This window comes from Scyliorhinus torazame, chromosome 20 (assembly GCF_047496885.1).
Source record: "Scyliorhinus torazame isolate Kashiwa2021f chromosome 20, sScyTor2.1, whole genome shotgun sequence".
In the NCBI taxonomy this organism is placed as follows: Eukaryota; Metazoa; Chordata; class Chondrichthyes; order Carcharhiniformes; family Scyliorhinidae; genus Scyliorhinus; species Scyliorhinus torazame.
Genome location: NC_092726.1, coordinates 21,088,441 through 21,102,288, shown reverse-complemented (window position 1 = coordinate 21,102,288; position 13,848 = coordinate 21,088,441). Strand labels below are relative to the sequence as shown.

The 13,848-nt window shown below is 50.8% G+C and overlaps 1 protein-coding gene across 1 annotated transcript in view; it reads right to left on the bottom strand.

The window, feature by feature from the left end:
* LOC140396945 (ankyrin-1-like) overlaps positions 1-10,577 on the bottom strand; it is a 660,380-nt gene extending 649,803 nt beyond the window's left edge. Inside the window, exon 1 of the mRNA XM_072485893.1 lies at positions 10,113-10,577. Within this exon, the coding sequence (XP_072341994.1) occupies positions 10,113-10,238 (126 nt within the window). The 5' untranslated portion in view covers positions 10,239-10,577. The remainder of the gene's footprint in view (positions 1-10,112) is intronic.
* Between the last annotated feature and the right edge of the window lie 3,271 nt (positions 10,578-13,848).

The following is a 13,848-nucleotide window of genomic DNA, read 5'->3' as shown; positions in this document are numbered from 1 at the left end:
TTGTCAGGAAAACATAGGTCGTTTGAATTTATGTTGTTAAACATTTGAAATAAGGAATAGTTTGAAGCGGGGTTGATCTCATATTCTGTGTTCGGGGGTCAAACTCTAGTTAGGTTCATGTTAGACAGATGTATTTGCACTATATAGAACATAGAAAATACAGCACAGAACAGGCCCTTCGGCCCACGATGTTGTGCTGAACTTTTGTCCTAGATGAAGAACAAATTAATCTACACCCCATCATTCTCCCGTAATCCATGTACCTATCCAAGAGCCGCTTTAAGGTCTCTAATGTTTCCGACTCAACTACTTCCACAGGCAGTGCATTCCATGCCCCACTACTCTCTGGGTAAAGAACCTACCTCTGACATCCCCCTTATATCTTCCACCATTCACCTTAAATTTATGTCCCCTTGTAATGGTTTATTCTCCCCGGGGAAAAAGTCTCTGACTGTCTACTCTATCTGTTCCCCTGATCATCTTATAAACCTCTATCATCCTTCTCCGTTCTGATGAGAAAAGGCCTAGCACCCTCAACCTTTCCTCGCAAGACCTACTCTCCATTCCAGGCAACATCCTGGTAAATCTCCTTTGCACCTTTTCCAAAGCTTCCAGATCCTTCCTAAAACGAGGCGACCAGAACTGCACACAGTACTCCAAATGTGGCCTTACCAACGTTTTGTACAGCTGCATCATCACCTCACGGCTCTTAAATTCAATCCCTCTGCTAATGAACGCTAGCACACCATAGGCCTTCTTCACAGCTCTATCCACTTGAGTGGCAACTTTCAAAGATGTATGAACATAAACCCCAAGATCTCTCTGCTCCTCCACATTGCCAAGAACTCTACCGTTAACCCTGTATTCCGCATTCATATTTGTCCTTCCAAAATGGACAAACTCACTTTTCAGGGTTAAACTCCACCTGCCACTTCTCAGCCCAGCTCTGCATCCTATCTATGTCTCTTTGCAGCCGACAACAGCCCTCCTCACTATCCACAACTCCACCAATCTTCGTATCGTCTGCAAATTTACTGACCCACCCTTCAACTCCCTCATCCAAGTCATTAATGAAAATCACAAACAGCAGAGGACCCAGAACTGATCCCTGCGGTACGCCACTGGTAACTGGGCTCCAAGTTGAATATTTGGCATCCACCACCACTCTCTGACTTCTATCGGTTCGCCAGTTCGTTATCCAACTGGCCAAATTTCCCACTATCCCATGCCTCCTTTCTTTCTGCATAACCCGACCATGGGGAACCTTATCAAATGCCTTACTAAAATCCATGTACTCTATATCCACTGCTTTACCTTCATCCACATGCTTGGTCACCTCCTCAAAAAATTCAATAAGACTTGTAAGGCAAGACCTACCCCTCACAAATCCGTGCTGACTATCCCTAATCAAGCAGTGTCTTTCCAGATGCTCAGAAATCTTATCCCTCCGTACCCTTTCCATTACTTTGCCTACCACCGAAGTAAGACTAACCCTGTAATTCCCAGGGTTATCCCTATTCCCTTTTTTGAACAGGGGCACGACATTCGCAACTCTCCAATCCCCTGGTACCACCCCTTGTTGACAGTGAGGACGAAAAGATCATTGCCAACGGCTCTGCAATTTCATCTCTTGCTTCCCTGAGAATCCTTGGATATATCCCGTCAGGCCCGGGGGACTTGTCGATCCTCAAGTTTTTCAAAATACCCAACACATCTTCCTTCCCAACAAGTATCTCCTCGAGCTTACCAGTCTGTTTCACACTGTCCTCTCCAACAATGTGGCCCCTATCATTCGTAAATACTGAAGAAAAGTACTCTTCAAGACCTCTCCTATCTCTTCAGACTCAATACACGTCTCCCGCTACTGTCCTTGATCGGACCTACCCTCGCTCTAGTCATTCTCATATTTCTCATATGTGTAAAAGGCCTTGGGTTTTCCTTGATCCTACCCGCCAAAGATTGTTCATGCCCTCTCTTAGCTCTCCTAATCCCTTTCTTCAGTTCCCTCCTGGCTATCTTGTATCCCTCCAATGCCCTGTCTGAACCTTGTTTCCTCAGCCTTACATAAGTCTCCTTCTTCCTCTTAACAAGACATTCAACCTCTCTTGTCAACTGTGGTTCCCTCACTCGACCATCTCTTCCCTGCCTGACAGGGACATACATATCAAGGACACGTAGCACCTGTTCCTTGAACAAGTTCCACATTTCACTTGTGTCCTTCCCTGCCAGCCTATGTTCCCAACTTATGCACTTCAATTCCTGTCTGACAACATTGTATTTACCCTTCCCCCAATTGTAAACCTTGCCTTGTTGCACGCACCTATCCCTCTCCATTACTCAAGTGAAAGTCACAGAATTGTGGTCACTATCTCCAAAATGCTCTCCCACGAACAAATCTATCACTTGTCCTGGTTCATTATCAAGTACCAAATTCAATATGGCCTCCCCTCTGGTCGGACAATCTACATACTGTGTTAGAAAAGCTTCCTGGACACACTGCACAAACACCACCCCATCCAAACTATTTGACCTAAAGAGTTTCCACTCAATATTTGGGAAGTTGAAGTCACCCATGACTAGTACCCTGTGACTTCTGCACCTTTCCAAAATCTGTTTCCCAATCTGTTCCTCCACATCTCTGCTACTATTGGGGGTCCTATAGAAAACTCCTAACAAGGTGACTGCTCCTTTCCTATTTCTGACTTCAACCCATACTACCTCAGTAGGCAGATCCTCCTCGAACGGCCTTTTTGCAGCTGTTATACTATCTCTAATTAACAATGCCACCACCCCACCTCTTTTACCACCCTCCCTAAACTTACTGAAACATCTATAACCAGGAACCTCCAACAACCATTTCTGCCCCTCTTCTATTCAAGTTTCCGTGATGGCCACCACATCGTAGTCCCAAGTACCGATCCATGCCTTAAGTTCACCCACCTTATTCCTGATGCTTCTTGCGTTGAAGTATACACACTTCAACCCATCTCCGTGCCTACAAGTACTCTCCTTTGTCAGTGTTACCGTCCCCACTGCCTCACTGCACACTTTGACGTCCTGAACACCGGCTACCTTAGTTGCTGGACTACAAATCCGGTTCCCATTCCCCTGCCAAATTAGTTTAAACTATGGGGGTTTTGGTTTCAGTTCAAAATGTTTCTATTGTGCTGAGAGGGTAGGGATGTTGCTATGCAACCAGGGAAACCATGGAAAATACCTCTTTTAGAGTTTAGGTTCAACTGGACGCGAGAGTAGGAGCAGCTTTGCAGGGAGAGAGGGAACATAACTCTCAGCTTTGCTGGAAGAAAAGCCATACAATCGAGTAAGGGGCAAAGAAGGAAACTTCCAGAAATCTAATGAATAGCTAATCAATGTTTCTGCAGAAGGACATCCAGACATCTCCACAATTCGTGCCTGAGTAAAAGTCCTAACTTCAAGGCGAAAAGGTTAAAGGAGGTCCCTAGAATGAGGACAAAATCTAATTCAAGAGCTGACTACACGATAGACCACATCCTGCACCATTGTAAATATTACAAATTCCATCTGCCCCTCATATTCTATTGCTGAGTAATCTGCAACTATGCAAGTGCCCTGATTTCCAGTGTTTCCATGGAGAGGAGCGAGATTGGAGAAGCTCGGATTGTTCGCTTCAGGGAAGAGAAGATTCAGGGGCGGTTTGTCAGAGGTACCAAACTATGATTTTTGCAAATTGGCGACGAAACTGCCATGTCCCCCAATCTAAAATGTTGCCCGAACTGGTTGCAGATTTTTAGAGATGCCACCAGTAACAGACTCGTTGTGAATCTGGCCAGATAGAGGCAGTAATCGATGCCTGTAAACATGACCATACACAAGAGGCCTCTTCCATCTGCCCCCACCCCGACCCGGGCACCCCAAAGCAGCGTCGCACCTTCTCAATGTTCGCCACCCAGGGTTAAAACATGATATTTGGGAACGCCAGCCCTCTCAAACGTCGCCCCCCCAACGGTTTAATTGCCAGCGAAGACAACGGGGACAACAGGCATCCATGTCTCGTGTCCGTGTACAGCCGGAAATATCGTCAGCTCACCACATGAATCCGGACACTCGCTGTGGGAGCGCTGTCCAACCCAGGAGATAAATGTTGGCCCAAGTCCAAATCGTCCCAGATTCTCGAAGAGGTACCTCGCACTCCACCCGATCGAAAGCCTTCTCTACATCCGTGGGGATGCTTACCTCATGCACCTTCCCCACATTACCACATTCAAAAGCTGCCCAATATTGGCCAACATCTGTCTGCCCTTAACAGAACCAGTCTGGTCCTCAGAAATCCCCGCTGGCAAACAACCATACAGATGCTTCTCCAGAACCTTAGCTAAAGCTTTTACGTTGGGGTATTCAGTCCTGAGATAGGCTTGTAAGACCCACCCTCCAGAGGATCCTCGTCATCCCTCAGGACCAGGGAGCCCAACGCCTGCACCAACGTAGCCCTCAACTCCCCCGGTGACAGAGAATCATTGAGCCTCCCCAGTAATCGGTGCCAGTCCTGCTACAAGCTGCTTGTCCAATTCCACTGGAAACCATCCGGCCAAGGTGCCTCCCTCAATTGCATGGAATTGACGCACTCCGTAACCTCCTCCAGCCCCAACGGCGCCCCCAGCCCCTGCCCCTTCACCCTCTCCACCATCGCCAAGTCCAACCCTTCCAAAAACTGTTCCATCTTGGAGACCTCCTCCAGAGGCTCAGACATACACAGCCACTGATAGAATGCCTCAAAGGCACCATTAATCTTGTTCGGAGCCGTCACCAGCCCTCTCCTCCCATCCTCAACCTGGGCTATATCTCACGCGGCCGCCTGTCACCTGAGCTGGTGAGCCAATAGATGTCTGGCCTTCTCCACACACTCAAAACGCTCCCTGTGAACGACGTGGTTAGTCCACTGCCTTAACAAACGATACCAACTCAAATTCTATTTTCAACCTCTTTCTCTCCACTAACAGCTCCATTGTCAGACCCCCCCCCACAACGGTTAGGATCTGTCACACCCATCTCGTGAGGAGATTCAGCCTGACCCAGGCCCACCCAAAATGGCCACCGTCACCATCCTCACCCAAATCCATCCACAATCCTCCTGTTGGTCGTTCTGTGACTCCACCTCCTGAATGGGAGTCACAGAATGACCAACCTGTGCCTACCTACCCTCCCAACCTTGTCCCGGTGGGCCTTATCGGAGATTACCAGCCCTCCGATCACCGCCTTCCGTGTTTCCCAGGACACAGAGGCGAGACTTCACCATTCTGATTGAAATCTACATTGTTCCCCATGGCCGGGGCTACCTTCTCACAGAACCCCTTGTCTGCCAGGAGCACCGTGTCTAACCCCCGAGATGTGGGGGTGGGGGTGATGGTGGGAGGGGGCCCTGGGCTCGGGGCCCTGGGCTTGACCCGTCTCCAGCCTCACGTCCACATAATGTGACGCATGATCCGATATTACCATCACAGTGTAGTCAGCCCTCCCCACCCCAGCATCTGCTCCAAAATTACTGCCAACTCTTTTGCCATCCCTGAAGTTATAAAGGACTCGGGACACAACCTGTCCGTTATCGGATCCAATATACAATTGACATCTCCCCCCATGATCAACCAATGAGAGCCAAGGTGGGCGGAATGGCCGCCAATATCTTCTTCATAAAGTCAATGCCATCCCAATTCGCAGGGTATAGCCTATCGGCGCCCCCGTCAAACCCCACTCGCACATCGCCCCCTCAGGGTCCTTCAAATACTGGCTGGCGTAAAAGGCCGCCCTCTTGTTACAAAGACCCGGGATCTTTTAACCATACCATTTAACTCCCTTACATTCCACGTGACCATTTTGACAAGGGGGTCTCAGAACTCTGCCCCCCCCCCCACCCCCCTTCATTAGGATACCCACCTCGTGAGGAGATACCGTACCGGATCCAGGCCCATCCAAAATGGCCGCCGTCACCGCCCTCACCCAAATCCATCCACAAACAAGCGTGCGTCACCAGTATTATACTCCCTCCTCCCTCACTTTCCTATCCAACATACACCCTCCCTTGGCTCCCCCCTCAGTTCTCCAACCCACCCAACTCCTTCCCCCCACCCCCCCGAATAAAGAAAACACAGCGAACCTGGACTTGCTACCTTGCCCCACCAACCAGACAGACGCCACCCCACCCCCTGCCCCCAGGCTACCAACCGCAGCCCCCTCCCTCACATTGTTAGCGTGAGAACCCCCACTTGGAAAACAATGAAAATAACCCAACCAGAACAAGCCCAAATTACGCCAGACCCCACTCCCCGAGGGGAAATAACAAACCCATCCCCCCCCCCCCCCCCCCGCCTGCCACTTAATGGGACAAACTACCTCAAACTCCCGTTGAAAAGAAACATGGAACCCAAAATAATGTCAAAAATGGTAAAGAACAGAAACAGGGAGCTGTAAAACTTCAAACATACGAACCACAAACTCATTAACTGCTCAATTCCTTCACCTCCTCAGGCATATTGATATCATGGTTTCTGTCCTTAAACATGACGCACAGTTTTGCTGGATATAGCATTCCAAACTGAACTTTGCTTTTGAAGAGCGGCCTCTTGGCCTGTTAACAGCGAGCTCTACGTTTCGGCAGCCCTGATATCCTGGTAAATTCCTATGGGGTATCCCTCCCAGCTACAGTCTCACGTGGCCGTCGGCCATTTTAAAATTCACCCCTTGTCCAAATAGACGGTTACTGCCCACGGTGGATCCCGGATCTCTGCTTCTCCCCCCCCCCCCCTTCCGCTCACTCGCCTTCAAGACTTGACAGGCCTCCGCCAACGTGACCATTGTCGCCTCTTTAAAAAAAAAGACACACCATCTGGTCGCTGTGGTCCAACGCCGCCCTCTCCACCTCCCGAATCATCACGCCCCGTGATTCCAATAGCTGCTCCACCCTTTCCTATCACTGCCACCTCAATTGCCTCAGCCAGGGTCTTCCCGCACCTCCTGCCTGTACCTCTGGAATTCTCCAATGATAAATTGCATTCCCTGCTCCGTCAGCGTGGCGTGGTCCGCCATGTTCTCCTTCACGAGGGTCCTCGGAATCTGGAGTGGGGCCTTTACTATTCGATTTATGTCTCGTGTTGTATCCCGCAGACGTCCCACAGCGGAGGAGAAGCCAACCATCTTGGCTTGCTCCACCGTTCTTCCCACCGCGTCGCCCGTGCGGCCCCCCCCCCCCCCAGCCGCGTGTTTCTCAGCAAAGTGCTGTTCACCTCCGGCGGGATCCTTACTCCCGCTGCTCGTCAACGGGTTTCCCATTGTAGCCACTCCAAGCCTCCGGGGGAACCCACGGGCCAGGGTGCGCTGCAGGAGGGAACACGGAATCCCAGCGGCCAGAGAATTCCCGCATAGATTCCCAAGCGGGAGCTACCTGGTGAGCGATCACCCGGCTCATGGTCCCCACCAGAGGTCCGCAGTCTGTTTTTAGCATTCCGGAAGGTGCCGTCGAAGTACATTCGAGGGGAACTTTCAAAAAGGAACTGGACAAAGACTTGGAAGAGTCAAAACCTTCCAGGGCTTTGGGGGAATGAGTTGGGTATAAAATTGGACAGCTCCGCGAAAGGGCCAGCACGGGAAGAATGGGCCAAATGGCCTCCTCCGGGTGCGACATGCTTCTTTGGTTTTGTAATCCGGGAGGTTAACAAAGACCACGGGAGGCCTGGAACGAGCGGTGAACTCAGCCCCGGAGGGGGGGGGCTGTAGCTATCCCACATTCCACAGTGCGCCCCAGAAAAGACAAGACTTCAGCTCAATCCTACAACATTCTCCGTTTGCAGGCCAGCAAGGTTACAGCTGAATCCTGGGCGGATGGCCGTACCTTTGCACAGTGCATCACAGCCACTTCAGCAAGTCCAAGCACTACTCATCTCCGCAGTGTTTCCAAAGGAAATGTACAGGAAAATGGGAAATCCTGCTTCCATGCATAAAAACCCTGCGCTGTCAGCCATGCATTTCAGAGGTCTGCATGTTCCCCTTAAACCATTTCTACAGAGGCTTCTTTGCTCAACTGTGCCTCCGAGTGGTTGGGCTGCAGTGTGTGGGGGAGCTGTGTGCAGGTGCATCGGTCTGGCATTGGGAACTAGACCTGGCAGTGTCTTATGAGGAAAGGCTGATGGACTTGAGGTTGTTTTCGTTGGAGAGAAGAAGGTTAAGAGGAGACTTAATAGAGGCATACAAGATGATCAGGGGGTTAGATAGGGTGGACAGTGAGAGCCTTCTCCCGCGGATGGAAATGGCTGGCACGAGGGGACATAGCCTAAACTGAGGGGTAATAGGTATAGGACAGAGATAGGTTCTTTACGCAAAGAGTGGCAAGGCCGTGGAATGCCCTACCTGCAACAGTAGTGAACTCGCCAACATTGAGGGCATTTAAAAGTTTATTGGATAAGCAGATGGATGATAATGGCATAGTGTAGGTTAGATGGCTTTTGTTTTTTTGACTTCCCGTATCGGTGCAACATGGTGGGCCGAAGGGCCTGTACTGCGCTGTATCGTTCTATGTTCTACGTAGGGGAAGCTGGTTGGACATGCACAGGCTACGCAGTCAACTTGGACCGCAGCAAGAAAACCCCCCGAAAAAAGTCTGCAACACAATCCCTAGACAGTGGTATGGGCAGAAAGAAATGAGATGCTCATTAGTTCTTCTGGGGCCAAAACAGTTCAACAGGATGGCACAGCGGTTAGCACTGCAGCCTCACAGCTCCTGGATCCCCCGGTTCGAATCCGGCCTTGGGATGATGGGGTGTGTGTGGAACAGTTTATACTTTCTCCCAGTGTGTGCGTGGGTTTCCTCCGGGTGCTCCGGTTTCCTCCCCCAGTCCAAAGATGTGCAGGTTAGGTGGATTGGCCGTGCTAAATTGCCCTTAGTGTCCAAAGGTTCAGAGGGGTTGCGGGAGGAGTGTTGGGGTTCAGGAGGGGTTGTGTAAAGTGCTGTTTCGGAGGGCCGGAATTGCAGACCCAATTGGCCGAATGTAGGAATTCTATGGCTCTATGATGTGGGTGCCAGTGGGTGGGATTTCCATATCGGTGAGGTATCGCCCATTCCCTCGGGCTGAGCCTTGCTGTGGCAAGTACCAATGTTACCCCTGCCGTCCTGGCATCAGGTGAAGCATTCGAAACGTCAGCTGAGTTTAGCGCAAACACGGGATCGCCTCCTCGGAAGCAGGGGACTGGCCATTCCAGCCGGGAGGGTGGCAGGGGCAGGAAGCACGGTGAGCTGTGAAAACACGCGAGTGTGGCATTGCAGGAGAGGCACAGCAACTGTACAAACCGGGGCATCTCAGTCCGACCAAAGGGTCACCCCCACCTCCCTCAAAATGAAAACCCTCTCACGCGGCATCCCTTCAGCTCCAGAAACCCAGGAAGAAATGTCGAAGGACATGATTGTCACTCCATCACTGAACACCAGAGATCCCTGGTGCACTGGGTGATGTCTACCCTCTGACAGAAAGGCAGTGTCACTGTTTTGCACAGTCCTCTGTGGCGAGGGGACGGGCAGTGAAAGTTGGCACTGCCCATCTGGAAAGGGACAGAACAAACGCAGAGCGCAATCCCAGTTGGTTCCGGGCTAGAGATGTACTGAGGAAACTCTCAGAAGTTTTGCTACTTGGCACAAGATTGCAAACACACACACAGCAGCAGCAGAGCAGAGTCCAATCGCTGGGGTTGGGAGGACAACTAGATTTTAGTGATAATCTCTCCCCTCTGAGCTTCCCCCAACCTGGGATTCATTGCCCACTGGGAGTCCTGCTCGGAGACTTGCCTCCCCCCTCCTCTCTCACTTGCTTGCCACACAGGGAAAGGTGGGCACTCTCCCATGTATTATTCCCCTGCCTTGACAGGGGATTCGCAATCTGTCCCCAGCTCAGAACCGTCTCTGCTGGAGCCCTCAGCCCCCTCTCCTGTGCAAAGGCAGGGCAGGCAACACTGCACTGTGTCTCCTGCAAAGCATTTGAAAAGTTGCTGCAGCAGGAATGGACAGAGGGGAGGGGGAGTGAGATCCTGCTTGGCTCGCAGGATGCTCAATGCACAGGGACACCTTTCCCACTCTCCCTCCATCTCACACATACCTTCCTCTTGCGCTCTCGAGATCGGTTTCTCTTCTTCCTCTTCTCCTCTTCTTTCTTCTCCTGCTCCATTTGAGCGTGCGCTTCCACATCCTTGATTTTCTTCAACTGTTTCGCAGCTTGGGCCATGTTGGGAGCTGCAGATTCCTACCTCACACACACACTGGGAAAGGGAGAGTCAGTTCCTCCCTCTGCCTGGACTGTTCCTGCTGCAGTTTCACACCAGTCCTGTCCAGCAGTACACAGTCTCTTGCCTACACCACGCCAGGTTGCTGCTGTCCACTGTAGTCTCCATTGGTGTGTGTGTGTGTGAGAGAGAGAGAGAGAGAGAGAGGGAGCAGGTACATCACCCATGCATCATTCAAAAATCCTTCTGGGACACGGATGTGTCTGTGTGGGAGCGCCTATCTGGCCCCAGCTCCGAGGGGTGGACCGCTGAGCTGCTGCAGAGGTTGAGAGGAGGAAGCTTGCACACCACTAAGACGCACAGAGGGGGAGAGAGGGGGAGAGACAGCCCAGCACCCGGTCAATTAAAATAACTTGGTCTGGTCACATTCCATCTGGCTGCCCCAGGTGCCTGTGCTGCGAGCAAAGATACCTTTCTGCTCAATGGATTTCCCCGAGCCACTGTGCTGATGCAGAGCTTTTTTTTAAAATCCACCAGGCTCCTTCACTCGCTCACTGTGCACACCACTGCAAACGGTGACACAGGCAGTGTAGCGTGCCTCTGCAGTTGGTATTAAACCCCAGGCTCACACTATTGGGAGAAATCACCCAGCCTGGCATTCAGCGAGCAGTGCAGGAGCCAAACTGCATGTGTCCAGCAGCTTGTGGTTGTGTGTTAAAGTGGTGCAGTGATGATTCTGCTCTGAAAGTTCCTTCACTGAACTGCTCTCTCACTCACTCGCTCACTCTTTTCGCCAGATACACTGCAGAGAGACACTCTCCTCCAGACTGGAGCACGGGAAGCCAGCCCGGGGTGCGGGGGGGGGGGGGGGGGGGTTAGAAACACATTGTGACTACAGCACTCTCAACTGGACACCAGAGCGCAATCTTGCAGAAATTAATTGTATTACTGCAGGGCTGGAACGCAAAGCCAATGTGCATCCAAGTACAACATGTAGCAGGATTGCAGGGCAGATACATACATTGTGTAGAACACTGGGTGATATGGAATATTTGATCCAGTATCGCAATGTCATAATGATGCACATGAGGCCATTCAGCCCAGTGTTCCTCCTGTCAGCTCTTTGCAAAAGCTATTTATTCAATAGTTCCTGCCAGCCTGCCTGGTCACAAAGCCCCACAATTCTTTTCCAGATCGAATTAATCCACCTGTGTACAATCATCGAATTTGCAGTGCAGAAGGAGGCCATTCGGCCCCTCGAGTCTGCACCGGCTCTTGGAAAGAGCGCCCTAATAAAGCCCACAGCTCCACCCTATCCCCGTAACCCCACCCAACCCAAGGGCAATTTATCATGGCCAATCCTCCCAACCTGCACGTCTTTGGACTGTGGGAGGAAACCGGAGCAACCGGAGGAAACCCACGCACACACGGGGAGGATGTGCAGACTCCGCACAGACAGTGACCCAACGGGGACCCATGAAGCAACTGTGCTAACCACTGTGCGGCCGTCATCCCGCGCTCTGGTTCCTCTGGCAATGACAGAATATCCCGGTCCTTTCTCTTTCCTGCTCTACCACAACTCTTCGTGATTCTGACCATATCCACTCTGGGCAACTCCACTCTGGACCTTATCTGCTGCGAAGGAAAACAGGCTCGAGCTGTTCCCAATGACCAGATTCTTTCACCCCTGGCATGATCTCTTGGTCTCTTGGGTCCTCTGTCCGGCCTGTGCGTTCGAGTAGGACTGTGGTGCTCAGAATTGAGCAGAAAACTCTGCACGATGCCCGATTACCATTTTCCAGAAGGCTTGGCATCACTCACTTTCTTTTGCCCACGATTCAGAAAGCCAAGTGCTCCAGATTCTTTCTGAAAACAGCCTTCTCGGTTGTCCCCATCAAACATTCAGATACATACACCGCCCCCCCCCCCCCCCCCTAACCTCTCTTCGAAATCATTCAGCCAATATTGCCTCGCCTCCTCCTCCTATCTCCCAAAAGCATTGCTTCCATTTCCCTGCATTAAACACAGCGACCGGTCATCTGTAAAAAATAAACTTGGGCGGCATGTTTAGCACAGTGGGCTAAACAGCTGGCTTGTAATGCAGAACAAGGCCAGCAGCGCGGGTTCAATCCCCGAACAGGCGCCGGAATGTGGTGACTAGGGGCCTTTCACAGTAACTTCATTGAAGCCTACTTGTGACAATAAGCGATTTTCATTTTTTTCAGAGTTAGGTGACAGATAAGCCATGATCTCGGTAAGTGGCGGGACGAGGGGCCGAATGGCCTTCTCCTGTTCCTATTGAAACCTGGCCTCTCACACTCTGGTGTGTCTCCTGTACTTGGTAAGCAAGACCCACCAGGTTAGGGGTCATTAAAACTACCACTGTGCAGACCTTGGCAGATGAGCTGGCAAAGTCACCAGACTTTGGTAGTTTGGGGAGTTTGAGAATCAGAGTAATACAGTTTGGGGGATGGGGGAAAGAGGAGTATCATTTTATATTTACTACATTTGCCAGACCACCAATTATCGTTTTTCACTTGAAATAGAAACAAAGTATTGCAATGTCGAGGATCATGCCTCAATCCTCCGAGAAGTGAAAATAAAAATTGCTGGCAGGTTTGCAAAATGAAAAGACTCACTCAGGTAACTTTCTGAATCATGCCTTAAAATCCTTTTGAGGGTTGAGGGTGAGAAAGGCATTTTCACCCAGCTAATAAAAATATTGTCGAAATAATAAACAAAGACCATTTCGAAAATTATTCCCGTCTGCTGCAAACAGATGAACCATGGATAATATTTCAAGAGCGAGATATCACAGGAACATCGGAACACAAGGCAGGAGACTACTATTAAGCCCATCGATCACACTGGGCCAGGAAAGGCCACGCAGGAGTTTAAACCCACGGAAGAGAATGTTCGTGTTCAGGGTTTGGGGGGGGTCCAAGAGTCACTGTAGATCAGTGGGTTAAGGATGATTGGGTGTAAGGAGGTAGTGTGGGATAGGGCTGCACGGTAGCACAGTGGTTAGCACCGTTGCTTCACAGCACCAGGGTCCTGGGTTCGATTCCCGGCTCGGGTCACTGTCTGGGCGGAGTCTGCACTTCTGTCCGTGTCTGCGTGGGTTTCCTCCGGGTGCTCCGGTTTCCTCCCACAAGGCCCGAGAGACGTGCTGTTAGGTGAATTGGACATTCTGAATTCTCCCTCGGTGTACCCAAACAGGCGCCGCAGTGTGGCGACGAGGGGATTTTCACAGTAACTTCATTGCAGTGTTAATGTAAGCCGACTTGTGACATGAATAAAGATTATTATTGTTATTAGGTGAGCGGTACTGGAATTATAGACAAGCATCGCCATCGCTGGCTTGTAATGCAGGACAATGCCAGCAGCGCGGGTTCAATTCCCGTACCAGCCTCCCCGAACAGGCGCCAGAATGTGGCAACTAGGGGCTTTTCACAGTAACGTCATTGAAGCCTACTTGTGACGATAAGCTATTGTATATATATTGGAGGGTTTCAGTTTGGCCGATGATATTGAGGAGGTGGAAAGAGGGATATGGAGCTGGAAATTCAGCAGGAGAGGAGGTGGAATCTTGGACAAGAGTGCAGAGATCTC